The sequence below is a fragment of the Barbatula barbatula genome (assembly GCF_947034865.1).
Source record: "Barbatula barbatula genome assembly, chromosome: 10".
Lineage (NCBI taxonomy): Eukaryota > Metazoa > Chordata > Actinopteri > Cypriniformes > Nemacheilidae > Barbatula > Barbatula barbatula.
Window position 1 is genome coordinate 16,736,093 of NC_136773.1, and position 26,341 is coordinate 16,762,433.

The 26,341-nt window shown below is 37.8% G+C and overlaps 4 protein-coding genes across 4 annotated transcripts; all 4 read left to right on the top strand.

Annotated features, from left to right (window-relative positions):
- The first annotated feature begins 296 nt into the window (after positions 1–296).
- calb2a (calbindin 2a) lies at positions 297–8,011 on the top strand. Its single transcript, XM_079465704.1, has 11 exons — positions 297–472; positions 2,899–2,975; positions 3,521–3,604; positions 3,719–3,799; positions 4,442–4,498; positions 4,958–5,035; positions 5,433–5,488; positions 5,566–5,605; positions 5,691–5,744; positions 6,761–6,832; positions 6,952–8,011. The coding sequence occupies exons 1-11, from the start codon at positions 382–384 to the stop codon at positions 7,066–7,068; spliced, it is 807 nt and encodes a 268-aa protein (XP_079321830.1). The 5' UTR covers positions 297–381; the 3' UTR covers positions 7,069–8,011.
- A 2,270-nt stretch (positions 8,012–10,281) lies between these two features.
- got2a (glutamic-oxaloacetic transaminase 2a, mitochondrial) lies at positions 10,282–16,492 on the top strand. The gene is made up of 10 exons (XM_079465760.1): positions 10,282–10,670; positions 12,904–13,060; positions 13,294–13,422; positions 13,505–13,564; positions 13,704–13,865; positions 13,994–14,098; positions 14,265–14,415; positions 14,512–14,677; positions 14,770–14,920; positions 15,029–16,492. Exons 1-10 carry the CDS (start codon positions 10,495–10,497, stop codon positions 15,149–15,151), a joined length of 1,380 nt encoding a protein of 459 aa, XP_079321886.1. The 5' UTR covers positions 10,282–10,494; the 3' UTR covers positions 15,152–16,492.
- Positions 16,493–17,317: 825 nt separating this feature from the next.
- Positions 17,318–18,982, top strand: LOC306899621 (C-signal; the record flags this gene model as incomplete). The annotated part of the gene is given in 8 exon segments (XM_079465986.1): positions 17,318–17,327; positions 18,084–18,156; positions 18,158–18,266; positions 18,369–18,434; positions 18,437–18,439; positions 18,443–18,547; positions 18,676–18,786; positions 18,869–18,982. Coding segments are annotated over 8 exon segments (591 nt in total).
- A 681-nt stretch (positions 18,983–19,663) lies between these two features.
- syt19 (synaptotagmin XIX) lies at positions 19,664–22,697 on the top strand (the record flags this gene model as incomplete). The annotated part of the gene is made up of 5 exons (XM_079465987.1): positions 19,664–19,675; positions 20,690–21,088; positions 21,219–21,338; positions 21,405–21,516; positions 21,866–22,697. 5 exons carry the CDS (start codon positions 19,664–19,666, stop codon positions 22,171–22,173), a joined length of 951 nt encoding a protein of 316 aa, XP_079322113.1. The 3' UTR covers positions 22,174–22,697.
- Positions 22,698–26,341: the final 3,644 nt, after the last annotated feature.

The window sequence follows — 26,341 nt, forward strand, 5'->3', positions numbered from 1 at the left end:
AATAGCTGGGAAACTTCTGTTTTTTCTTCTTAAACCACCAATGCATCGACCTGTAGTCAAAATCCTTCATAGCTGTGGGCAATTCGGTTCGAGAGCATAACATTTATTGGCTTTAAGCCTTTAGAAAGGACAAAGGTATTGCGCTACATCTATTGTTTTTAGAGCCAACCATCTTCAGAAGTTCTCCAACATGAGCTTGGACTATGATCAACACTACTGGAACTACTGCGCCACCCCATGACCACCGAAGAATTGCAAGCACTCGGCGTATTTAAACCCCATTGCAAGGCACTGGTGGAGTTACAGTGTGAATTGGACTCCGACTGAGTAAAAGTTCGCCGGGGATTGCGCTTGTGGATACTAGGACAGATACAGTGGAAGATGGCAAACAAAGGACAGGCTCCACACCTTCACTTGGCAGAGCTGACCGCATCTCAGTTCCTGGACATCTGGAAACATTTTGATGCAGACGGTGAGTGCAGATGCACAGTTTATTCTGAGGATTATATGATTAGAGGAAATAACTCGTTAAAACTTAAGCGAAATGTTCTTGACAGAGACAAGAGCAGAAACGTTTGACGTTGACATTTGACATAGTGAAATATTTTAATCAAAAAAATTATTTTCGTTTCAAAGTTCTTTTGATTACGAAAAATAAATAAATATGAAAAGCAATAGACTGTTTATAAATATTACAATATTTAGCAGAATACTTTTCACAGATATCGCAATAGTGATTAATAGTGTAATATGATTAATTTAAGAAATCCACCAAAACATATTTAGCCTACATCACCACATTTTTTATTGAAATTCTGTTTTTCCAGAAATTTGAAAACAAAAATCCATATGTAATCGTCACGTTTACGGCTATTGCGTTGGCTACAACGTTATGGACAGGAAATAGCTCAAAGCAAAGCTGTGCATCAAAACCCTGTGACATACAGATTATTTTTTGTTGTGTGGGTCATCTGTGAACATAGGCAGCGGCAGCCAAAGTTCACTTTGTCCAACGCTGTCCGTTTCCGTCAGTTTTACGCACCCTGCAGCATCCCTCATCGCATCGCTCTGTTTTGGGCGTACGATGCTCCTCAACCACTTTCTAAAGATTACTGAAATTCACTTGAAATTACTTAAATTCAACCTGGAAATATCATCACTTTCAACTCGGCTTATTAAACCAAAGCGCTTTTATTATTCATGTACAATCTTACTGACTTGGGTTTCTCTTCTGTTTTTTTCGCTCTCACCTAATGCGCGTAGCTATTTCAAGAATGATACAAAATTGCATTAGGCTATTCTAAAATGATTATCCTACGAACGAATCACTATAACCTCTCAAAACGATGAATGGATTCTTTTCCAAAATTAAATTGAAAGTTGTGTGCAAATCTAATCATTACGTAAAGCTTGATAGGTTGTCATGTTCATAAAAAATGCAAGAATAAAACCACTAGGCATCACAGAACACAGCTTATTGGAAATAATTAAGAAACTAGATAATTAATTAATATTTAAGATAATTAATAATTAAGAAATTGAATATAATACTAAAACCTGTCACAAAGCTTTTTTGGAGTTCTTGTTTGAACTAATCGTATGTAATATGAAGGATATCATTCAAATCATTAAATTGTCACTAAAATACATACCGACTGCAACACAATGGAACACGTTGTTCCATGGGTGATACATTACAACGTGTAATATTAGTTAAAAACAGCAACTCCATGTTATTAGCTAATCCAAGATGGTTTACCATGCCAGAAATAACCCTAATATAGATGTGTAGATAGATGATATTGCAAGGCGTGCCAATAGACACGATTGAAAAATGAATGTTCAGTATGTCATGTATGGGCCATATAGCACATGAGCACATTGATTATGTCTCTTTGGACTGATCAATCTTTATACATTGATGTTTTTGAACGACAAAAGTCAGTATGTATGTGAAAAATGAATTTAATATAAAGAAAATGAATGGTCAGATTACCTATCAAAATGTCAGAGCAACCTTACATTTTCTGCAGAGGGTCCCAAAGCAATCAATTCCTTCATTACTTAAACAGGATCGATGCGTGTGTAAACTGTAATTAACATGCATTGCACCCAGCGACGTAGTACATTCATTATTTTGCATAGATCTTCGGCTAAAATCAATATATTGTTCCTCATTCAGACTCTCTTGGTGATGGTAAAAAACTGCACACGTACTGAAAAGACTGCCTGTGTTTATGCATGCAACAACTTCAAATACATATTATAAATAACAGGAACTGAATCTACATGCCACTACAATCATATTAGTTAACAGTATACAATTTCAAAGATGACTCTATGGATGTTAACACAGAGAACATGATGATATTTATGAACCAGTACCTTTACCAATAGTCTTTAATTCACAATTACTTTCTGTTGTAACATGCCATGCACACAAACCCCTTCTAAGCATGCACACATGCATTTCCATGGCATGAAGGCCAATTTCCTGGCATGGGAAAATACCCCAGATGGTTATATCACACATATTTGTGGAGGCCATTTCAAGTTTCAGCAGTATCCCGCAAAGCATCAGGAAGAATCTCCCTTCGTCTTTTCAAATAAAAGGCTTATACTGTAAAGTCTCGAATGAAATGAAAAGCGGAGTGGAGAAAGCCTTCAAAGCTTAACTGGGAGGCTAGCCATCAAAAGTTTTTAATTAAGAAGTGTGTTACGTGGATCTGGGTACCAGCCAACAAACCAATCTAGAGTTAACCAGCTTCAAGTGGCCATCTAGCCAATCTCATTACTTAACAGATTTAAAGATAGTAGATATCTAGTCATAAAATGATAAACATCATCAGTGACTGTGCAATCTCATTAAGTACTGAACCATATTTCCGTGTATTGCAGGAAATGGCTACATTGAGGGTACAGAGCTTGAGAGCTTCTTTAGGGAGCTGGAGGTTGCACGGAAAGGAGCATGTGCGGTGAGTAAAACGAAATATTATACGTATAAACAGAATTACGTGTCATGTCACATGAAGGCCATGAGTATTCCTAAATATTAGCATATAACTAAATAAAGCATTAAAGACTTTTAATGTCTTACGACATGATGAATTGTTTATCAAAAACCTTAAAGGAATAGTCCAGCCAAAAAGGAAATTTCTATCATGAATTTCTCAACCTCAAGTTTCAAACCTGTTTAAATGTATTTGTTCTGTTGAACACAAAGATATTTAGAAGAATGTTAGCAAAATGGTGGTCAAAGGTACCCCAGAACTGTTTGTTTTTCAAAATGTCTTCTTTTGACACAAAATGACACATTGCAGTTTTAAAATGACATTTTTGCAAACATATACAAATCAAATACGACTCTAAAAATCCGTTTGCACAGTTGTCTTATAAATCAGCAATGCTTTTATTACTTGCCTTTCTGCTTTAATGTGACTGCTGTTTTTATGCATAACACGTAACAAAATGTACACCAAGAATTGGAAATGAACTTTTCCGTTGTGCTTTCATACTGCAGGACCCCTCAGTCTTTAAGGACAGGATGACAGAGTTCATGCAGAAATTTGACCAGAACCACGACGGGAGAATTGAGATGTCAGAGGTAGGGGAACACATCATGACTGATGAATGTGCTTTATAGAATATCGAAAATAAGAAAATTAAGTGATGGCTGTCTTGTTGTATGGATGTCTAATCTTTTATGCTCTCCCATCAGCTGGCTCAGATCTTGCCCACAGAGGAGAACTTTCTCCTCTGCTTCAGACAGTTTGTGGGATCCAGCACTGAGTTCATGGCAGTAAGTGATTTCATTTTGGGTCATTCTCTTTTGTTAATATAACGGCTTGGGCTTTCCTCTGGGGCGCCATACAAACATCTCCCCTGCGTCAGTTTATTGTGAGCTGATACAAAATATTTTGTGAAAGTCTAAAATTGGTTGCGTCAATAATATATTATGTCAAGTAGAGAGATGGAAGCAAGAAAAATGGAAGCGTTTGAATCACCCAGTGTGGTGGCCAAGCCTTTTAAAGGGATAGAATGAATAAGTATAAACTTCTATTTTCAGAGTCGTTTATTATGGATGTGCTGCTGTAATTCTCTATAGACCTGTAGAGGGAAGCATCTATCTTTGATAAGAGCCTGTGATGGAAACAAGGCCAGCTGCTAGATTAAAACATTCATTAAAGGCATTTCACAGCTGCTTCGAATAGGAAATACAAAGGATGTAATATAAGCCTGTGTAATCATGTAAGAATGAATTAATCTGCCTTCACTTACACGGATGTCTCTATGAATTTTTGGATAAGATAAACGCATTACAATAAATCTACAGTAGGCCCACATATGTGTGCAGTATTCCTACTGCATACTGATATTTTGTGAATATAATATTAGGACAGTGACAGTTAAAGTATATTTGTACTTTTGTATGTTTCTGTAGGCCTGGAGGAAATATGATACAGACCGCAGTGGCTATATCGAGGCTAATGAACTGAAGGTAAGATTTCAATTATTTCTCTACAGGGGTGTTCAAACCAATCCTTACACATGCTTCCTTAGCCACTAATTTGATTAGACCTCTGGTACTGCTTGCAAACTAATAGATCAGAATAGTGAACACAGAACGCCGCCAATGAGGCAGATGGAAACCATGCAAATCTCTTTGGGTTTGGTGGCTGCCATCCGAAGTATACAAATCACTACATTTGTAAACAAAGCAAATGAAGCAATAATCGCAGAGGAGTATATGACCTCAAGGAAAGGAAGATGTTATAGGGATCAACAGATAATGAGAATAACTTTATAACGGCTTCCCAGGTTTGCTCATCACCAGGGGTGCTAAATAAAAAACATAAAAATATCAACAGCAACATTTCACAAGTGAACGTGTTATATATTTTATTTTGCTCTAAAATATAAATCAAACCATCTCTTAAACATTTTTCTCCCCACACAGGGCTTCCTTTCTGACCTCCTGAAAAAGGCAAACAGACACTATGATGACCAGAAATTGCAGGAATACACACAAACAACAGTAAGTCTCAGTCTCCGTCATACCAAACAGCTTTTGATAAGAAAGTTTCACATGATAACATCGAAATATATAAAACTTTGGATTTACTTTATCTTCATGAGCTGCTTGTGTCTGCATACTGCGCTAACATACTGTATTGTCCAATTCTTTATTATTTATAGCATCTTTGTTTCCTTCCATTAATCAGGATTATGTCTTTGTTACTCTTTGTTTTGTTAGTTTTTAGAGTATGAAGGGGTTCAAAGGTTAATAATGCAACTGCACGTTGTAAGGCATAGAATCTATCTATAGATCAACTTTATAGTGGATTAAATATTGAATTGATGTTTTGGGTTATGTTTTTATCGTTGTGCTAAATGTATCAGTTTAAACTGAGATTTTTTTGCTCACTCCTCAGCTCAGGATGTTTGATCTGAATGGTGATGGAAAACTGGGTCTGTCTGAAATGGCAAGGTAGGAAATGTTCTAGAAAATATAGAGGAGAAAAACATTAAATCTTTATTGACAGCCATTCTTCTGTTTATTTAAAGACTCCTGCCTGTTCAGGAAAACTTCTTGTTGAAGTTCCAGGTAAGAGCACAGATAGAACAAAAGCCATTTACTTGCAGAACACTATTATGTCCAAAGTCTCCTACATTTGTTTTTACTCCAACAGGGTATCAGACTGACTGCTGAGCAGTTTAATGCCATCTTTGTGTACTATGACAAGGTAGTGTACATTTGCAATATGAATTTAGAAGTTTGTTGCTCTGGTATAGGATAATGTATAGATATGTATGGAACGCTGCTGTAAGTGTTGCTTGAAATGTGATTTTAGCCTCTTTTGTGAGTGCCTTCTGAATGCAAAACAGTGTCCCCATTTACCTGTGCAGGTAAATGAGGAGAGGCACATGCACCTGTCTCTTTACCCACAGCTTCAGGGTATTATCATTTGTCTACAAATGCTTTTATGTGGACCACAATTTAAAATGCAAAACCAAACGCACATTTACCACAGTTTAACTGTCAACCACAAGGAATTACAGAAAGCCCAAAGTAAATAGCTGAAGGATGAAAAAATACAATTTATTACTCGACTACCACAAGTTTCTTTGGAGGTGTTGTTCGCAATCTTTCTCCAGTTAACTTGCAGGTCAGATTATCTAAAGGCAATTAACTAATATGGAGATGTTTTCAAGCAGTCTCGTATTAAACACAATATTTCAGGGCAAAAAAAAAACTAAGTACTTAATATTGTCAGCGTGTGTAAGTTAATGCTAAACGCTTCACAGTTAAATTAACATGATGTGCATCAAGTGCCAACATGTAAGGATAGGGAAGATTTTAGCATTTGCTATATTTAAAGTCCACCTTTCAATCATTTTATCAACTATGATCATCAAAATGACACATTTAAAGTTTTTTCCCATGAAAACCATTTCTTCATGCCATCAAACAGCTTAATGAATATGCAAATGAGTTACCGCCTCCACTTAATCACACCAGTCGAACTACCAGATCCACTCAGTCCACTGTGTGACATGATTGGTTACAGGTTTATCACGTGTGTTGTCGGCAATGGTGTTTTGTTATTTATTTACACAACATATCAGCCGAACTTACTTTTAGTCACTTCAGTTATATAATGTGATGAGCACTCCTTCAAAACGTTTCCCAATTAAATACCATACATCATGTGTTGAATGCGCAATTCTATATCAATCAGAAATTTTACTTTTTTTTAAGGATGGAAATGGCTATATTGATGAGCAGGAGCTGGATGCTCTCCTGAAGGATCTTTATGAAAAGAACAATAAGGTGAGATAGGAGGTTCAGAATAATGATATTTCACAACTTCACTTCAGAAACTGTAAATTTGCGTCACATAACAGAAGCAAAGGTATGTGACTGATGTATGTGATTGTGTCTTACTTCAGGACGTGGACTCTACGAGTCTGATGGGTTATAAGCAGAGTATCATGGCACTGTCGGACGGGGGGAAACTGTACCGCTCAGAGCTTGAGATTGTTCTGTGCCGGGAACCCCTGCTGTGAATCAAGGCTTCCTGACCTCCATTTCAGCTCCGTTCCAGCCGCCTGACTACTGTTACCGTGTGCATGTGCCGGGCACCCCTTCCCCTCCTCTTTAAATGAGTTCTGAAAGAGTGTGCGCACAAAATCTCTCCTTTCCTTTTCCACAACCCGTCGCCACTGCTTTCCTGTGCCTACGAACTAACCCAGCTATGACGCCCTCGGCTCAATTTTAAAGCTATATATTTAAAGAAGAGTCTTTCTGAAAGAGTTGCCGACTAATGGCTAATATATGATTAGGTATGTGATATATTTGAAGTGCTTGGCTTCAAATTCATGTGGTTTTCTACTTTCAATTTGGTTTCTCTTTCTGGTTTTCAATATCATTATTTATCATTTTATTCATTTCTACCAAGTTATGTTGGGGTTTGTGGTGTTTTTTGGCTGATACTGTTCAAAAATGTAATGAGAGCATTAATAAAAGTTATGGGATAATATGTTTCAGTTTTTATACATTTTGTCAATTCTAGGGTGAAAATTATTAAAAAGTTGAAACAAGTTGTTTTTGTCTGCTAATCCAACTGCAAAGGTTACTAAACTAACATGACATGAATTATCCTTTTACAGAGAAGAATATCGTTCATTCTTTTTGGATTTAACATTCATCCACACATTTCTAGTAAAAGGTATTTCTAATTGGGTACAAATGCATTTAAGACACAATAAATAATTAATCTGTTAGACATTCGTCTATCGTAGCTATAAATAAATCAGTGGAACATGAAAAATGTATTCAAATGCAGTTTTGGTTTTATAAATGGAGATTCTCTGCACAGGCACTTTAAAAAACACTTTTGAATTTACCTTTCACATTAGAATGTTCAAAAAGTATATAACTCCATACATTATCTTATTTGGAAAATACCAACCTACAACGTACCAATAAAGAAAAATGATTTGTCAATTTATACAGACTAAAGGATTATTAGGAACACCATACTAATACTGTGTTTGACCCCCTTTCGCCTTCAGAACTGCTTTAATTCTACGTGGCATTGATTCAAAAAGGTGCTGAAAGCATTCTTTAGAAATGTTGGCCGATATTGATAGGATAGAATCTGGCGTTTGATGGAGATTTGTGGGATGCACATCCAGGGCACGAAGCTCCCGTTCCACCACATCACAAAGATGCTCTATTGGGTTGAGATCTGGTGACTGTGGGGGCCAATTTAGTACAGTGAACTCATTGTCATGTTCAAGAAACCAATTTGAAATGATTCGAGCTTTATGACATGGTGCATTATCCTGCTGGAAGTAGCCATCAGAGGATGGGTACATGGTGGTCATAAAGGAATGGCGTGGTCAGAAACAATGCTCAGGTAAGCCGTGGCATTTAAACAATGTCCAAAAGGGCCCTAAAGTGTGCCAAGAAAACATCCCCCACACCATTACACCACCACCACCAGCACAGTGGTAACAAGGCATGATGGATCCATGTTCTCATTCTGTTTACGCCAAATTCTGACTCTACCATCTGAATGTCTCAACAGAAATCAAGACTCATCAGACCAGGCAACATTTTTCCAGTCTTCAACTGTCCAATTTTGGTGAGCTTGTGCAAATTGTAGCCTCTTTTTCCTGTTTTTAGTGGAGATGAGTGGTACCCGGTGGGGTCTTCTGCCAGTCGATTGTAGCACATCCGGCTCAAGGTTGTGCGTGTTGTGTCTTCACAAATGCTTTGCTACATACCTCAGTTGTAACGAGTGGATATTTCAGTCAAAGTTGCTCTTCTATCAGCTTGAATCAGTTGGCCCATTCTCCTCTGACCTCTAGCATCAACAAGGCATTTTCGCCCACAGGACTGCCGCATACTGGATGTTTTTCCCTTTTCACACCATTCTTTGTAAACCCTAGAAATGGTTGTGCGTAAAAATCCCAGTAACTGAGCAGATTGTGAAATACTCAGACCAGCCCATCTGGCACCAACAACCATGCCACGCTCAAAATTGCTTAAATCACCTTTCTTTCTGACATTCAATTTGGAGTTCGGGAAATCATCTTGACCAGGACCACAACCCTAAATGCATTTAAGCAACTGCCATGTAATTGGTTGATTAGATAATTGCATTAATGAGAAATTGAACAGGTGTTCCTAATAATCCTTTAGGTGAGTGTATAATACCTAATATTCATATTTTGTCCCCGAAACCATTTACAACTACGTAATGATGATATTTTCTTAGCAAATGATGGTGAAAACTAAGCTTAAAGCAAATTAGCTACAAACCAAATAAAACATTGTGAAGGCTGCATGTAACTCTATATAGGCCTATATCTTAAAAACTTTCCACTCCCCTTTTTACCCTTTGAATGCAATTACCAGTAGGTTTGGTATATTAGCTACATTTTAATAGGCAGACCGGTGATTATACATGGTTCAACATTAAGTTAATAAATGACGAGAATTATGTTCTTTTATTGATGATGTTTAAATATAGCCACTGTAATTTAATGAGTTGAGTGTAGAAAGCTCAATTTACCTTTTTATTAAGTCAAATGGGTAGGAGCACCATTCATTTAAGAATTCAACTTTGAGAAAACCTTTTTCCTCTTTATTTATTCTTTGAGTTACCTTTGTATATTAAGAGTTAACCCACCGAATTGCAAATTAAAGCCTTTGTATGGATGACTAGATGGCTTTACATCAGTTTAGGAAACAATTCGTCAAAAACATTCTATGCGTCTAATACTTTACGAGATCTGATAAATCTGCTAAGTGAAGTTGTCTATCGAACTAGTGTTTAGGATGTCGGAAATTACCATATTTTAAACATATACAACACGGATTCTGCACGCAAACAGTGTAGACGACTTGATACGTGTTGGAGCTGCAGTATGAAGACATCAACCTTACAGCAACAGACACTTTGCTCTGTAGCGAGCCACATTTGCGTTTTAAACACTGCGCGTATACATTGCAACAGCGCCTCCAAGTGGCCACTTCATATAATTCCTGTAGCAGTCAATACTCAAATTGTTCATAAAGTCTAACGTGTATCAGATTGCTTGTTTTTCCTCATTTCATAAACAGCACGTTTGAGAACAGCATGGCATGTAAAACAAAACCAGACTGACAAAAATGCAATTTTACAATGTTTTTGGAAACATGGTACATCCGAACATTCGTGATTTGGTTGGATGGGGCCTTATAATAATTTTCAAACAAGCAACACCGTTATATTCGTCAAATTACGAATATTGTGTAAAGCATCATGAATGTATGCATATGGCCATCTTTACAATATTTTTTCTATGTAGTCCTGTGGTCACGTCTGTTTATAGTCTGTTGACTTATGTCACGTCCATCACTTGTAAATGTAACCCAATAAGAGTTCAGTACCTTACTCCACCTAAATTACCGTACTACCTCTTGTCTGCAACCGCTATGCAATGACATGTCCTTGGAGGCGCTATAAACCATTACCTCTACAACAGATACACATCCAAGTAACAGGCAGTGTGTGTTTGTCTTTCCTTCGAGCAATGGCGCTCCTGACGTCCAGCAAGATTTTGACTAGTATCGGGGCTCAGGCCCCTGCTTTAGGAGCCCTGCAGCTCCGTGCGAGGTAATCTGGGCTTTTATCTTACTCGTGTGACAGTTACACACTCAGTGTGACGTTAGCTCGTGCTAGCCAGTTAGCGGACTGAGCACGACTTAAAGTTACTGCATGAAACTCTACTATAATGCACAACGCAATATATACTTTTAGGGGAACATAGTTTGCAATATAATAATGATGCAATGACCATCTTCGAAATTTACATTTAAAAGCATTGACCGCTGTTAGATATCATTATAGATCATAAATACGAAGTCGATCAAGGTTCATGATTTTATTAGCAGATATGACAGGTGAGATTAAAACACGAGTTGACAATGTCAGCATTATATCAAGTTCAGACAGGACTATAGCTAGCTCGTGCTTATTCCAAGGTTGTTCATTATTTTTGTACACATCTATTAGATATAAACAGCAGGTACCTCCTGAAAATGGAGGTTTAAGCTGTTGTCTCAGACAGTATTAAATTAATCATGACCGTTACTGCACTTTGTCAAGCACACACAGGTTGTCAGACATTGGGCAATTTCTATCTGCAAGAACGCAGCATTGTGAAAGTGTGACACGAATGGGGATATTGCAATAAAATGCGCATTTTTCTCAGTATTTCCAACTTTTTTCAATGGAAAGTTTTTATTTATGATTGATTAAGAACAACAAATACATTAGACAAATAAGAATATTACAATAATAGTTTTAATGGAAAGTAGCTTAAGCTTGATGTCGCCAGATGATGCCATGTGCTAATTTGCATATCAGTGATGTCATCACGTAGCATGTGACAAGCTAAGCGCCTCAGGTCTTCTTTATATCTCTACTCTCTGAGGTGTCGTATACAGTATTATATTATATTAAAACAATACAACCAAATGAACAAAAGATAGGTTATTAATGACTTATTTATCTGTTTCTGTTTGCGGACAACAAAAACGATGTTATAGTGAGTGAACTCGACTAACAGTTACTTAAAACTACACACCGGCTACATCACTTTCGTTGAACAGCTATATTCCGTCTGTGTTGATGTGTATGAGTCCATACAGTCATCGCGTTTTAAATCATAAATGGTCCCTGCCGCTCTTTGAACACTAGACACAGAGAGAGAGAGGCGGTGCAGCGATGGGAAGGCAAAAACTCGCTCTTGTGGGGCAGAAGAAGTAAAGCAGAATGTTTTGCTAAGTCGCCAAGGCTTATTCAGAAAGTAAAAGTCAGCTAGACTTGTCGCTAGTATCTTTTTGAAAAATACGTCGCTAAAGGGGTCTGAAAAGTCGCTATCTCTAGATCACCGTGACAGCTTCCTCGCCTTTAGCCAATCAGCGAAGCACGTGCTCAGCAAGCAACAGTGACGCGTGACTATAGGCAATACAGTGTGTGTCGTGACTTTTGTCAATAACAGTTTTTAATATTGGTATTACAAAGATAATACATAACAGTTTTGTCTTTGGAACTTTGCATGGCCGTGATGTGAAAAAACGAGGTCAAGTTGTCTTTAAAATATTGTTCTAAAAATGCAAATAAATGAAATAATAAAGAGAGCAGAGCAAGTAAATAAGTACTTAAGGTTTTTATTGTAAAGTAGCTTTGGTTGCTCTAATGACTGGAAGGCATTTAAGGTCATTGGCATTACGGTGGGTTTGCAATGGGCAGTGTACAAACATGACATGCCATTGGTTCTGATTCAGAGGGTGGGATCTTTACACCTAATTTCATTGGATTACTGATCTGCTTTACGTGGGTGGGATTAGTTAATTACGGCGTAGTTGGCCTGCTGTTTGCCAGTTTATGCTGACAAATAGTTTATCTCATGGCCATTTTAAAACTATCCACCAAACATAGATCAAAAGAACAATTCAATACTTTTTAAAATGCAGGCTTTGTTTTGCACGTGACACAAGTTTAAGATGTTAAAAGTTGTCTGAACTCTAAAAGGGGGTATTCATTTATTTCTTGATTTCTATTCTCAAATGAAGCCTTTCAGACGCAGGATAAGAACCAAGTAGGAGGTCTGTTTTAATACTGTGATGCTGATCTTCAGCCATCGGCAGTGTTTCAGATTCCACTGGGATCACAGCTATTGAACTCCGGCACATGGGAGTGTTTGACCTTATTTGCCTCCAAAGCTCATGTTACATACAGCAAGTTATGACCTTTTCACTGTCCTGCAATCATAGCTATTTGATGGTGGCAGTTTGCTTGCCTTTAAGGCTCCCTCATTTTTAAGTGCATACTTTTATCACAGTTCATGGTGGTCAGAGGTGCAGATGGGACCTCCTGATCCCATTCTGGGGGTCACTGAGGCTTTCAAACGCGACACCAACCCCAAGAAGATGAACCTTGGAGTAGGAGCTTATCGAGATGATCAGGGCAAGCCTTATGTCCTCAGCTGTGTCCACAAGGTGCTAAATTATATAGCCTAGCGTCATGTATTATAACCTAACCTAACAATGGACATGTGTTAAATTGTGACAGTAAAACATTGGTCATACTTTTTTATCTATAATAACTGTTTTATAACTGATCTACACACAATATGGCAATTGTCCAAAACTAAAACATTTCCATTCATCCAAACAAAGTTTTAATCTTTGCATTCCTACATAATACCAATGACAGATTTCGGTATTCTCAGGCTGAGGCCCAGATTGCAGCTAAGAAGTTGGATAAAGAGTACCTTCCTATTGGAGGTTTGGCAGACTTTTCGAAGGCCTGCGCTCAGCTGGCTCTTGGACCCAATAATGAGGTCCTAGAGAGTGGAAGAGTAAGTACTCTTCGGCCAAATATTTTAGAGAAAGTCTTTTTCACAGATTTGATTATTAATGGCCAGTTCTCTATCCATGCAGAGCATTACTGTCCAGACTATCTCGGGAACCGGATCTCTGCGTGTTGGGGCTAACTTTGTGGTATTTATTTCAAAGCTGTTGTGTACACAAATCAACACAGTTTGTTTTACGTATGGCATGTCTGTTTATTAATTGTAGGAAATTGAATTACCCGCAAGAAAAATTGCCCATACAATCTCTTGTTTTTCCTCTTGGCCAGTCTCGATTTCACAACGCGTCCCGGGATGTATACCTCCCAAAACCCTCCTGGGGAAACCACACGCCTATCTTCCGGGATGCAGCCATGCAGTTAAAGGCTTACACCTACTATGACCCAAAAACCTGTGGCTTTGACTTCAAAGGAGCCTTGGATGATATTTCAGTGAGATATGGCTGAATGTCCCCACCCCAAATAAATCCAAATCTTTAAAATGTGTCATCAAATAAAGGATTGAAGGAATGACAGAAGGATCCGGCATTATCCTGTCTAATAATTTTTTTCTCTACCAGAAAATCCCTGAGAAGAGCATGATCGTCCTGCACGCGTGTGCTCATAATCCCACAGGAGTGGACCCGAGGCCCGATCAGTGGAAAGAGATGGCTGCTTTGATCAAGGTTACTAGTTTTGGCATTAAATTGAAGTCCAAGTTTAAGAGCTTGAGTGCAGTGAAAGAAAAAGCTTATCCGTGGACCTGTCTTTGGCTTATCTCTGTATATGGACTATTCTGTCTCAAAAGAATGACTTTTACCGATACGTTTATCTCATTTCATTTTCCAACAGAAAAGAAATCTCCTGGTGTTTTTTGACATGGCTTACCAGGGATTTGCCAGCGGGGACATTGATCGTGATGCCTGGGCTGTGCGTTATTTCATTGAACAAGGGCATAACGTTATTCTTTCTCAGTCTTTTGCTAAGAACATGGGCCTGTATGGTGAGCAAATATTTGTTTACTGAAAATAAAAGGTTGCATTTCTAGAGTGTGAAGCAGTCCAGTGCTGTAAGTGATGTAAAATTATCTGTGTATCAGGTGAACGTGTTGGGGGGTTTACAGTGGTTTGTAAGGATGCTGAAGAGGCCAAGCGCGTGGAATCGCAGCTGAAGATTCTTATTCGACCCATCTACTCCAACCCACCCATGAATGGAGCTCGTATTGCCTCCACAATTCTCAACACGCCCGAGCTGTACAAAGAATGGTGAGTCCTCCTGAGATTAAGACCAGTTACAAAATCGGACAATAAAACACAGAGCTCCACAGACTGTTGCTTGTCTGTTTTTTTTTTGGTAGGCTTGAGGAGGTGAAAGTCATGGCGGGCCGCATCATAAGGATGAGAGAGATGCTTGTGTCTAACCTTAAGAAGGAGGGGTCCACTCACAACTGGCAGCATGTCATTGATCAGATTGGCATGTTTTGCTTCACAGGACTAAAACCGGAACAGGCAAGTAAAGTACAAGTGCATTGTGGTTAAGCCCTTAGGTATTTTCAGTTTTAAAACTTCACACATTTCTCATTGGTTTTAATTTGATGTGTTAATGTGTCTTGTCAGGTGGAACGTCTGACTAAAGAATTTTCTATATACATGACGAAAGATGGCCGTATCTCTGTGGCTGGTGTGACCTCTGGAAATGTGGGATATCTTGCACATGCCATCCACAGTGTCACAAAGTAACGCCAGCATCTGAGGCTGTAGTGCCAGCAGACAGAGGGTTCAGTAGAAATGCATAAACAAAAAGTATTTTACATGATTTTAAGTCCTCTGCTGCCTATACTTTAGACCAGGTGTGAAATAGGGCTCATGTGTAGATTTACAGTTCACTTGATTTGGCATTACTAATGTTAATACAAGACCATACATTTAAGCCCCTTGATGAACTAAAGCAGCTTTAAACTCCTTTCAAAATGATAAAGTCTTTAAAGGATATTTCTTACCACTCATTTCACATAAGGTAAAAATGATAAATGGTTTCATATGCTGATATCTCGGTTAACAGTGTGTCTAATTCATGTTTTTGCACTTGAAGAAAAAGAACTTTGTAAACAAGACTATTCAAACCTAAATTTCTAATGGTAGAGAAATGACTGAAAAGAGTCTTGAAGAATTCTGTCGTTGATTATTATGTTGATGTTATTTTCATCTGGTGGTGGCGGCTGTGCTATTGCACTCTTTTTTTAATCTGATGAATCGATGACAAAGGACTCTTGAAAAGTAGCGTACTGTTCTTGGCCATATTTAGTTGTACAGGGCACTTATTTCTTGATGGAAAGTTGCATGTATACTCTCTACTAATAATGAACCACAGTATGTGCTCTAACTGAGTTATGTGACTGATTGTAAAGTTATGTTACTTATGTCTTGTATCACCCAGTGTCACATAAATACACATAAGTATTATGCTCTAATTTTGTCCTGTCTTATGAAATTCACAAATTGTCAATGCACCGTCGTTATTATCTATGGACAAATTTTTATTCGCTTTAGAATTAAAATCCCCTTTGACAAACTGTAACTTATATTACAGTGACAAATAATGCTTTATGGAAAGCTTTACACGTTCAGTCGTATTGGTGTTGATGCATCCAATAAATCAATTGTCTGTTTAACTGGCTTACCTAAGTTTGTTATCAACTAATCATTGGGCACTAGGTATTCATTTTGCTAAAACTGATTGTGATCTATTTACTCTTTTCAGTTCACTGTTTGTTGTATTGAGTCTCATTTAGCCTAAATCCATCATTTTTGAAAAACAGTTTGAATATAGATATATTTGCATTTTATTCCTAAAGAAAATACGTTATTAAATTTTTACCAGGACAAATGTCATCTGTCTAAAAAGGAAATGTCAGAAGTGGTATGAGTCTTGCATGTAAACAATAAACCAACAAAGGTGTTTAGTGAGTGCATGCTTTCAAAGCATTCAGTAGGTTATGATTTTATAAAATTTTTGACAAAACCATATTAAATTGGTTCTGGAAAGTAAATGTCATTAAAAACATGACCGATATTTAACATCAACATGTCACAAGTATTTTAGGAACCTTTGTTGCTTTATTAAAACGACCCATTTTGTAAGGGGGCACGTCCAGGATGGTTTAAAGGTCCAGTGTATTAAATTTGCGGCATCTAGTTTTGAGGCTGTGAATTGAAACCAACTCTCTTTCGAAGCACTACAGCGGCTACACAGCAGATGTTGTCACTTTTTTTTACGAGATGACATATTTACGAAAATACGCTCCGTAGTTCAGTTTGTCTGTTAAGGGATACTGTGGCGAATTCCATGTAAGGGAATCAGTGGTGTAGCTATGTAAATAGAAATAGCTCATTCTAAAATAATCAAAACATAATACTTCATTATGTAATGTATTTATACACCTCTGAAGACATAGTTATGTATATTATATTGCATTTCTCCAGGAATGCTATACATAATCTAATAATATTCACGAGTCAGACTAGTGAGTGAATGTTATGACACCACCTAATTATTATTCAAGCTGACTTCTGAATACATGAGTTTGAAGTGCCCTGTACATGGTGTTAATCGAGCAAAATATGTTGGCAAGGCAATTAAAACAAATAGGTGATTTGTGGTGGTGATGACGCATTGGAGACAGCTGGTTGCTCGTCACCTGACTCTTAACGGAAGCTGATGCTGTCATAAAAGCTCACAAGTTGCTATCCTGTCCAGTAAAGAAAACTAAAAACAATTCTGCCTGAAACGCCCCACAAATCTACGTCAGTCGTTGTATGATTTGACTATTAGACCGCCAAAATGTATACGCAAGTAAGGTGGGCGTACCAATCAGTACAATTGCTCTGGAACCTGATGTTCCAAATATGGTAAGAGGTGTTACATTTACGACTCACGCTTGCAGTATTCGACCAACCACTACGCAGTGGTTAACTCGCCAATCATAGCACACCTCGCTTTTCAGAGCAATGAGGTGTGCCTTCATGCATGCTATGTGGAAAATACAGGTTTTGAACCTCAACTCATATACACAGACATTGCATTACATCTTAAACAAACAATAATATTTGTGTTAGCCGTGTCATATGACCCCTTTAAACCGAGGGGAAACTTAATCAGCTGGCAGAATTGCTTCCCTTGCAATAATAGAGCATCCTTCAAGATGCATCCTAAAATCTGAAGTGATGTTTTAAATCTCAAATTCTTTTTAACTTTATTTTTTCAGTAAATTGCAGTGAACGTGTACTTACTAGGACAGTAAATCATCAGATATACTTACCGTACATTAACAGGAGACCTAGGGTTAACGGTTATCTTTTGCATTTTAAAAAAACTGTACGAGAAGAGGTAAGGGAAAAACGATCAGTATATGCGCAGAATTATACGCCTTATTGAAATGTTATGTTATTCATTGACGTCCACCACCCACATACATTTCATTACTTCTGGAAAATGTTTTAATAAAAAATGACTTTGGTCTCCAGGAATTGCAAGAGCTTGTAGAAGAGCATCAGAACATACACATTATTGCACTTGGAAAGTACACTATCATCACTTTGTAGTGCACAATATGCTTTTTTGAAATTGATGTTTACCTCATTATGTTGTGACAATTGTGGACTTTGTTACTAGATGTAACCAGTCAGGAGAGCATTGAGCGAGCCGTATCTGATGTGAAAGAGCTTGTTCAAGAGGATGGTCTTGATTCTCATTAACAATGCTGGTAGTGTTGTGGCCAATCTTGATGAAGTCACTGCAGACAAAATGTTGGAAAACTTTCATACCAACTCTGTTGCCCCACTGATGCTCACCAAAGTCTCATTCCTCAGATTCTACACAATACACTACACAAAATAAATGTACTTGTTCTGTTTTCACAGACGCCTGACAGCTTACTGCCTTAAACTTGTCAAGCAGGCCATGCTCCCGCTGCTGAAGCAAGCAGCTGAAAAGGGAACCAGTATGGGCATCCAGTCATCCACAGAGAATAAATTAATATGTCCTCTCTGCTTGGTTCGGTAGAGCTTTACTGGGGTGAACGAGCCATCAGTTTTCCATTTTCTATTTTTAAATGGTACCCCTGCAAAGCATCAAAGGTTAGTCTGTTCGTTCCCACTTGGTTCAACTGGCTAAAAAAACATGACTATGTTAGCCTGTGCTGAGTTTTGAAAGATGTGTGTGAATTTATCCGCTTATATAAGGTATCACATTTGCTTTGTTATAGACCTCTCTTTGCATGATCACCAGATGTTTGGCAGTCGACTTGGAGGAACATGGAATCCTGTGCATGGCTCTGCATCCAGGCTGGGTACGCACTGATATGGGTGGACCAGAGGTAAGCCCGGTTCTGCTGTCTGTAGTGTTTTGTAGTCTTGCCAAATAATGAATCTTGTTTGATTTGATTGCTTTGCACACAGGCACCACAGAGTACAGAGGAGAGCATTGCCTCTGTGTTGAGTGTGATTGACAGTTTGAGTGAGAGGCATCACGGTTCATTTCTTCACTATAATGACGAAGAACTGCCCTGGTGAAACTGTAGATGTTTGTTGGGATATGAGCTTTTCCAGAGTATTACACTATTGATACTGTAGCCGGTAATTTCTAGTACTTTTCAATACCACTTGTATTTCTTTTCTCTATATTATAATTATTCAACAAAGGTTTTATCATCTTTAACATTGAAAGTCTTTTTCATAAGCAATTATCTAATCTTACAAGCTCTTGCTATTTGAACAAAGGGGAGCGATAAACTGGCCATTGTTTTGCATAGCTGTAGTGCACCAAAGAGAATGGATCACAATATCTTCTACATCTGCCCGTGAACACACCACATTTGTGTTGTATTTCAACTAAAGATTTACAAAGAAGGTCGGTTAATATAAACTGAATGAAGAAGTGATCAGACTGGTTTTCCTCTGTGTTTACTGATCACCTGTCAGGTGAGCACCGTATACTGTGTGGTTAAAAATGTATCCAATAATGGAATAATGGATAATGGAAACAACTGAGGACAAATAACAAGGTATAGTTTTTCTTTTTTTCAAGTTTTGGTTATTTTATTAGAGATATTCTTTATAGAGATATAAAGTCCATTCATTACATACAGGTCTCCTTGGGAGTAGAACATATTACTATATCAACAGTTAAAATAACATGCGGTAGTGCCCAAACATGATGTCTGGGGAGGCACATTTGTACAATATTTGCTTTTAATGCGCTCTCAGGTAAGACTAAACCATATATAGAAAAAAAAACGTTACACATTTCGTTGGAAAAAACTATTTGGCAAAATACAGCATATCAGGGAATATAGGTTTTATTCTAATCTGCAAAAATATTGCACTGGAATAAAGACAAGATAAATACAAGGTTTTTAATACATCTTTACTAACCTATTTGAATAAGAAGCAAATCAGTTAATTTTCCAAAGTCTGACATTCACTTTTGTCCATTACTGTTTAAATGTTACAGCATATGCAATATTTTCTATATTTCTATATTAATATTTAGTATGTTTTTCTAGGGTTACACAACCAGAAAGACATGATTGACTTTTCCACCCAGGATCTGTCATTTAGAGAAATTCAGCTACTGTTCTCAGAGGAAATTGAATATTGTATTTTGGGTGTATCAGCTACGATTTTTCTCGTAGTCCTCTGTCTTCTTATATGGCAGATTTACCATTATTGTAAAACACTTTCTGTTTCACAAAGAGCTGGTGAGTTTTTATGCTAAATAAATATATTCACTTTTATTTTTTATATAAATATATTAACGTTTTAACATACTACTAATATACATATGGCCAAGATAAACAATTGTATATAATATACAATATTGTTAATAATATTATTATATGCTTAACTGTATGTATATAAAGAATACTTAAAACCATCAACATGCTAAGGTTTATGCAGAATTTCTGTCAACAATTAATTCATTCCTTGTTAGCAGTTGGTTTGTCAGACAAAAGTGGAGGTTTTCAGTATGCTACACAAACAAGAGAAACCAAGGTGAGACTCATTTAAATATGCATATTTATATACCACAAATGCATCAAGTGTGTACTTCGTTTCCTTAGTTTCGGCATACTTTGTCTTTCCTCAGACAAAATAGATGAAAAATGTGTTTTGCTTTCCTTGTCAAACAGTCTGCTCTGCACAGTATTTAACAAGAAACAGTGAATCGAATGCATTTTTATAAAGCGAATTATAGCCTGCAAACATTCTCCCCATCAGCTGGAGGTTCTGAACCAGCACCGGCTGTCCCCTGTCTCCTCATACACCAACCTAGGCAGCGGTCTGGATCTGGCCAGCATGGTAGATCCAGATGAAGGGCACGTCCAGGGATCCCTGCGCTTTTCCCTGTTTTATGATCAGCTGCAGTCCAGATTGGTGGTGACGGTTCTGGACGCTCAGTCTTTGGCTGTGCAAGACTTCCGTCGCAGTGTGGATCCTTTCGTTTGGGTGCGGCTACTGTGGGCAGAGAGAGAGGACAAGGACCAGAGTTCACTGCAGTGTGTTCTGCATGAGTGGCAGACGCGTCTGGTGAAGAAGAGCTGTAGTCCTGTGTTTGGAGATCAGTTCTCTTGCGCTCTGGATGAGGAGGAGGTTTCCAGAGTCACTGTTAAATTTGAGGTCAGTAACAGGCCTTGCAGCATAATTCTTTTTAATTTGGGGAATATTTTTGAAAAGAACCCTGTAAAGATGTGTACACACAGGAGGTGGAACCATCTGAGAACCATCTAGTTTATTGTCATGATTTTAGGTTAGGGATTATGATAAATACTCAAGATATGGAATCCTGGGAGAGGCCCGGGTGTCCCTAAACCATCTTAAAATAGCATATCCGCTGGAGTTAAGACACAACCTGCAAAGACCAAAGAAAGTAAGTTTTATCCCAGTAAAAGACATCAGAAATTAGGCAACAAATAAAAATCCTTGTTGTGTTTAGGATATTGTTGGTGAGATGCTCCTGTCTCTGAAATACATGCCCACATCTCAGAGGCTGGAGGTGGGAGTGCTTAAGATCCGAACCGTTTCTTATCCCACCACGACTGAGAGAGGTATAGAAACATCAATGTGAAATTACAAACCAAACAGATGTTAAGCTTTTATCTGTTCAATAAATTAACTGTGAAGTGACGAATTGATCTACGTTCATTTACAGTTTACAATAATGTTAACTATGTTAACCTTTGTTAAAACATGACCTGATAATAAACACATTTCTATACATATATATTTCAAAATTGAAAGTTTTTTACATTACAATAAATTCTGATACAAACTGACATAAACCATAATATATATTTAATATTTATTACAATTAATAAAGACTTATTCTTTGTTGTTTTGTGTATTTTAAACTTAGACGCATTGTAAAGTGTCACAGTTTATTTTGTTTATTTACAGCTATATATGCCAAAGCCAGTGTCATCTGCAACCAATGCAAACTTCGGCATCAGAGAACCGCACAGAAGAAGCGTTGGGACATGACTGTGTTCAATGAGGTCCTCACTTTTCTCCTTCCAGATCCTCAGATCAGAGAGTGCTCCATTATAATCACTGTGTATGCACTGCACCCTGCACAAAAGAGCTCAAAACGCCTGATAGGTCAGATCCACCTCGAGAAGGGCAGTACCTCAGAAAACGAGCACTGGAAGTTGATGATGCAATCACTGCGACAGCCAATCGCCAAGTGGCATTTCATCCAAATCTGAAAACACTTTTTTCATGTATGCACTTGTTGCACCTATTGGCAGTCCGATTAGCTGTGGAAGGTTTTATATTATATATAATGTTTTCGACTCAATACTCGACTTTTGTACTGCATAGTTAACAGTATGAACTCTAGATAAATAACAAATCTTGGTCCCTTTGCAATGACACTTATGATATAGGAGACTTAGGGCTATGATATAGCCATAGATTGTATTGTGTGATGTTGGCATGTTACCAGTTACGTCCACAAGATGGCCCTAAAACACTTTAAGACTCAAAGCTTGACTTTATATAAAAAAGTTTATATCAAAAGACTTTAAGTCTGTTCTCTTTATTCAGCACATCTACTTCATGAGCCTTTTTTTACATTTGACCATTTTTAATACCATGTTCATAATTCCAAAGAGATAGTGGATATGGATGGTGAATGATGTTCATTATAATGCCTCACAAACATTCATTCAGAGTGATTGTGTCATTTGACTTATCCAGTCTGAAATAAAACACTATTTTTGTCAACTTTATCCTTCATCCTGTGTCTGTAAGTTGTGAACTGTAAAAACAACTTTACGCTTGTGGACCGAAGAACAATTAAAACATGGCAGTCATAATGAAAAGTTTATCTCGGATAGATTTCTATGACAAAAGCGGTGGTTTATAGCATAGCACACATCACCCACCAGTTCAAAGTACTAAAACACTATCTGAGGTTACGCAGCAAGCCTCTGCACTTAAATAAATAGTTCAGCCAAAAATGTGATGTATGTTGTTCAAAATCTGTACTCTTTCTTTTGTGAAGATAAAAAAAGAAATTTCGAGAAATGTCTCTGTGGTTTTGTGTCCATACAATGGATGTCAATGGTATAGTGTTGTTTGGATACCAACGTTCTTTAAAATATCTTCTTTTGTGTTTTGCAGAAAAAAGAAAGTGATGCAGATTTTGGAATAACAAATTTTATTCCAAACAAAGATTACTGCTACATAAGTGCTCTGCTCACACACAAACACACACTACAATATATTTACAAAAAAAGCAGCTTCTAAATAGCACATTATATATTTTTGGCCTGCCTCCAAATTGTTTGTTTGAAGTCCCTGAAGCATTATTCCCATGCTCTTGCAGACAGTATGCTGACATCAAGAATTTAACTTATAATAAGCAGGGCTGACAGATGTTATGGCACCTCCATTGCTCAAGGCCATTCCCAGGCATTACAGCGCCCTCTCTTCAAGGCTGTTTGGAGAATTTATACACTCACAATTTGTTAATGAAAGTCACAATGGGATTTGCGGGAACATTTTTGAGAAAGGGCCTTGGAAGAGAGGAATGCGTTTTTTCTGTCTCATCTTCGAGTAAAATCTTAATATTATTGTAGTTGAGACAGTTTAGGTCTGGAGCAGAACAATTTATGAGCAGCCAGTGAATGGGGGTCTAATGTCTGTACTGTTAGAGTTATAATGAAATGTTAAAATGACGTGTCTATGCTTTACTGACTGAATGACTTTCGGTCAGTAGTTGTTTAGTTGCAGTCATGTTGTAGTTTTGCAGGCCAAAACCAAAGCGAGTTAATATTTTAGCACTTTCTGACCCCTCATCCCAAAGTCATTGGGGTTTTGAATGGATTTTGGTTAAATTCCTAATATAGAGTCTGGGGTTAACACAAGCTCAAGATATCCATCCATCCATTTTCTACCGCTTATCCGGGGCCGGGTCGCAGGGGCAGCAGTCTAAGCAGAGATGCCCTGACATCCCTCACCCTAGACACTTCCTCCAGCTCTTCCGGGGGGACACCGAGGCATTCCCAGGCCAGCCTGGAGACATAGTCCCACCAGCGTGTCCTAACATCCGTAACAGATGCCCAAGCCACCTCAGCTGACCCCTCTCGATGTGGAGGAGCAGCGGCTCTACTCCGAGCTCCTCCCGGGTGACGGTGCTTCTCACCCTATCTCTAAGGGATCGCCCAGCCACCCTGCGGAGGAAGCTCATTTCAGCCGCCTGTATCCGGGATAAAGCTCATGACCATAGGTGAGAGTAGGAACGTAGATTGACCGGTAAATTGAGAGCTTCGCCTTGCGGCTCAGCTCTTTCTTCACCACGACGGACCGGTACATCGACCGCATTACTGCGGAAGCTGCACCGATCCGTCTGTCAATCTCCCGTTCCATCCTTCCCTCACTCGTGAACAAGACCCGAGATACTTAAACTCCTCCACTTGAGGAAGGAAGCTCAAGATATGTGTCACATAAAAACACACCAGTAATAACTCACTTGGTATTCCTAAAAGCAAGAAGTTATGGCACCAATTGCTTTTTTTTAAAGAATTATTTTCCTTTCTCTAGTATGTGTCTTTGTGATTATTACTTTTTCTTTATAGAAGGCTAAAAAGTCAATCGGAACATTTATGGTTAAATCCTTTCTTCATTCCATGGTTAGTGCATGTATGATGAAAGTATTTAGCCTCAAACAAAATACTTCTGTGTTCTCTTCGATGCGGCTCACACATTTCCAGTAACAGTGTTCAGCATATCTACATGCTTAGATCATGGCAGATTTTCCATCACAATCCTATTTGTGATGTTAACATGCTTTAATGTGGGTTTTTATGACAGATCTTAAATTATCAGATGTTTACCTCCTAATATATTTATACTCATCATCTCCTGAATAATACACCCTACAGCAGTCCATCGTTTTTCTAAAGAGTGTTAGTCTCATTAATAAATTATATTTCATAAGTTTCAATGACAATGAAATGACACCATACAATAATTGTTAAATGTTATATGTGGATTTTAAATCAATTGAACGGTCATTCAAAATGTGACTATTTTAAAATATCAATGAGCAGATTTAATGCCCAAATAAAGACATTAACTGCGCACAATCCTTAAACGTAATAACTTACAGTTATTGACAGAAATTGCATTGACATTGAGAGCATTACATACAAAAAATACCGTGCATTTTATGACAGCTGCACTTGGGGAGTCTGATTGGATTGCCAGTGAATCTATAACATGTTACATTTCCAAAGTATCTTTCCCAACACTGAAAACGACACAATACATATTGATCCAAACAGTTAATCAAAACGTGTTGCGTGTGTTCGTCAGGTCCCTGCTCTCTCACGCATGTAACACCTCAGTAGCCGATTTGTATTGTAGTTGTTTTATCCAAACAGCTCTGCTATTATTCCCTGATGTCTGCAACAGAGCTGTGTGTGAGGAGAAAAGGTGAAACGCTATCGTTCACCAGCCATTGCTTTCTCAGATCTTTTGAAGAGTATGTACCTAGTGATGTTTAGAATATTTCTTCTTATGTCGGTGATAATGCATGTGTGTAAAATTGTATTTTTCAAACGTTTGGGTTTCACAGGGAGCAATGCCCCATTGTAAATACACATGACCGGAACCTAGTACGATCTCAAGTCGGAAGTACGTAAATGGCTACGTGCAAGTAGGCTACTCCATAGGCTATATCTTTGAGCATTGTTCTCTTGTTTTGATGCCATGGTAACAGAGATGACCCAAAGTGAAAAATATGTTCTGTGTTATAGGGAAATTTACCCTTTTGCAATATTCATGATGTTATTCTGAAGATATTACTGGGGTTGGGGTTTCATGAACTCTGCTTCCATAGCTGTTCCAGGGATAGCAACATGTGATGTAACACTGACTCTCATAGGTTGCATATAGCAAAAGCGTGTCTATTATCTTGTTTAAAGTTTTGATTGTGGCTGTAACTGAAAAGACGATATAATCTTCGCATGAGGTGTACTAGTCACACTAGAAATATATTCTCCCCTGTTCTACAGCGCGAATCCATTCAAATATTGATCATGCTCAAATGGTTCTCAAGTCAAAATGTTAAACTATACCTTATTTGAAAACTGGTTTGAATAAAATGAATATTGTAAATGCAGTGAATTTAGAGAATGATAGCCCAAGGAACTCTTTTGATGAAAAGTTAGAAAACTTTCATAAAAAGTCAAACTGACATAAGGGCTCAGAAATGCTGTTTTTTCCAATGATTAATTGGAACCAAACATTTTTTTAACTGATTTGGGGTGTCACAATCTAAAACTGAATAAGTGGGTGAAAGTAAAAGGAACTGGAGACTGAAAAAACAAAAGATGAGCATTCAATAATTTTTCCTCCATTAATTAA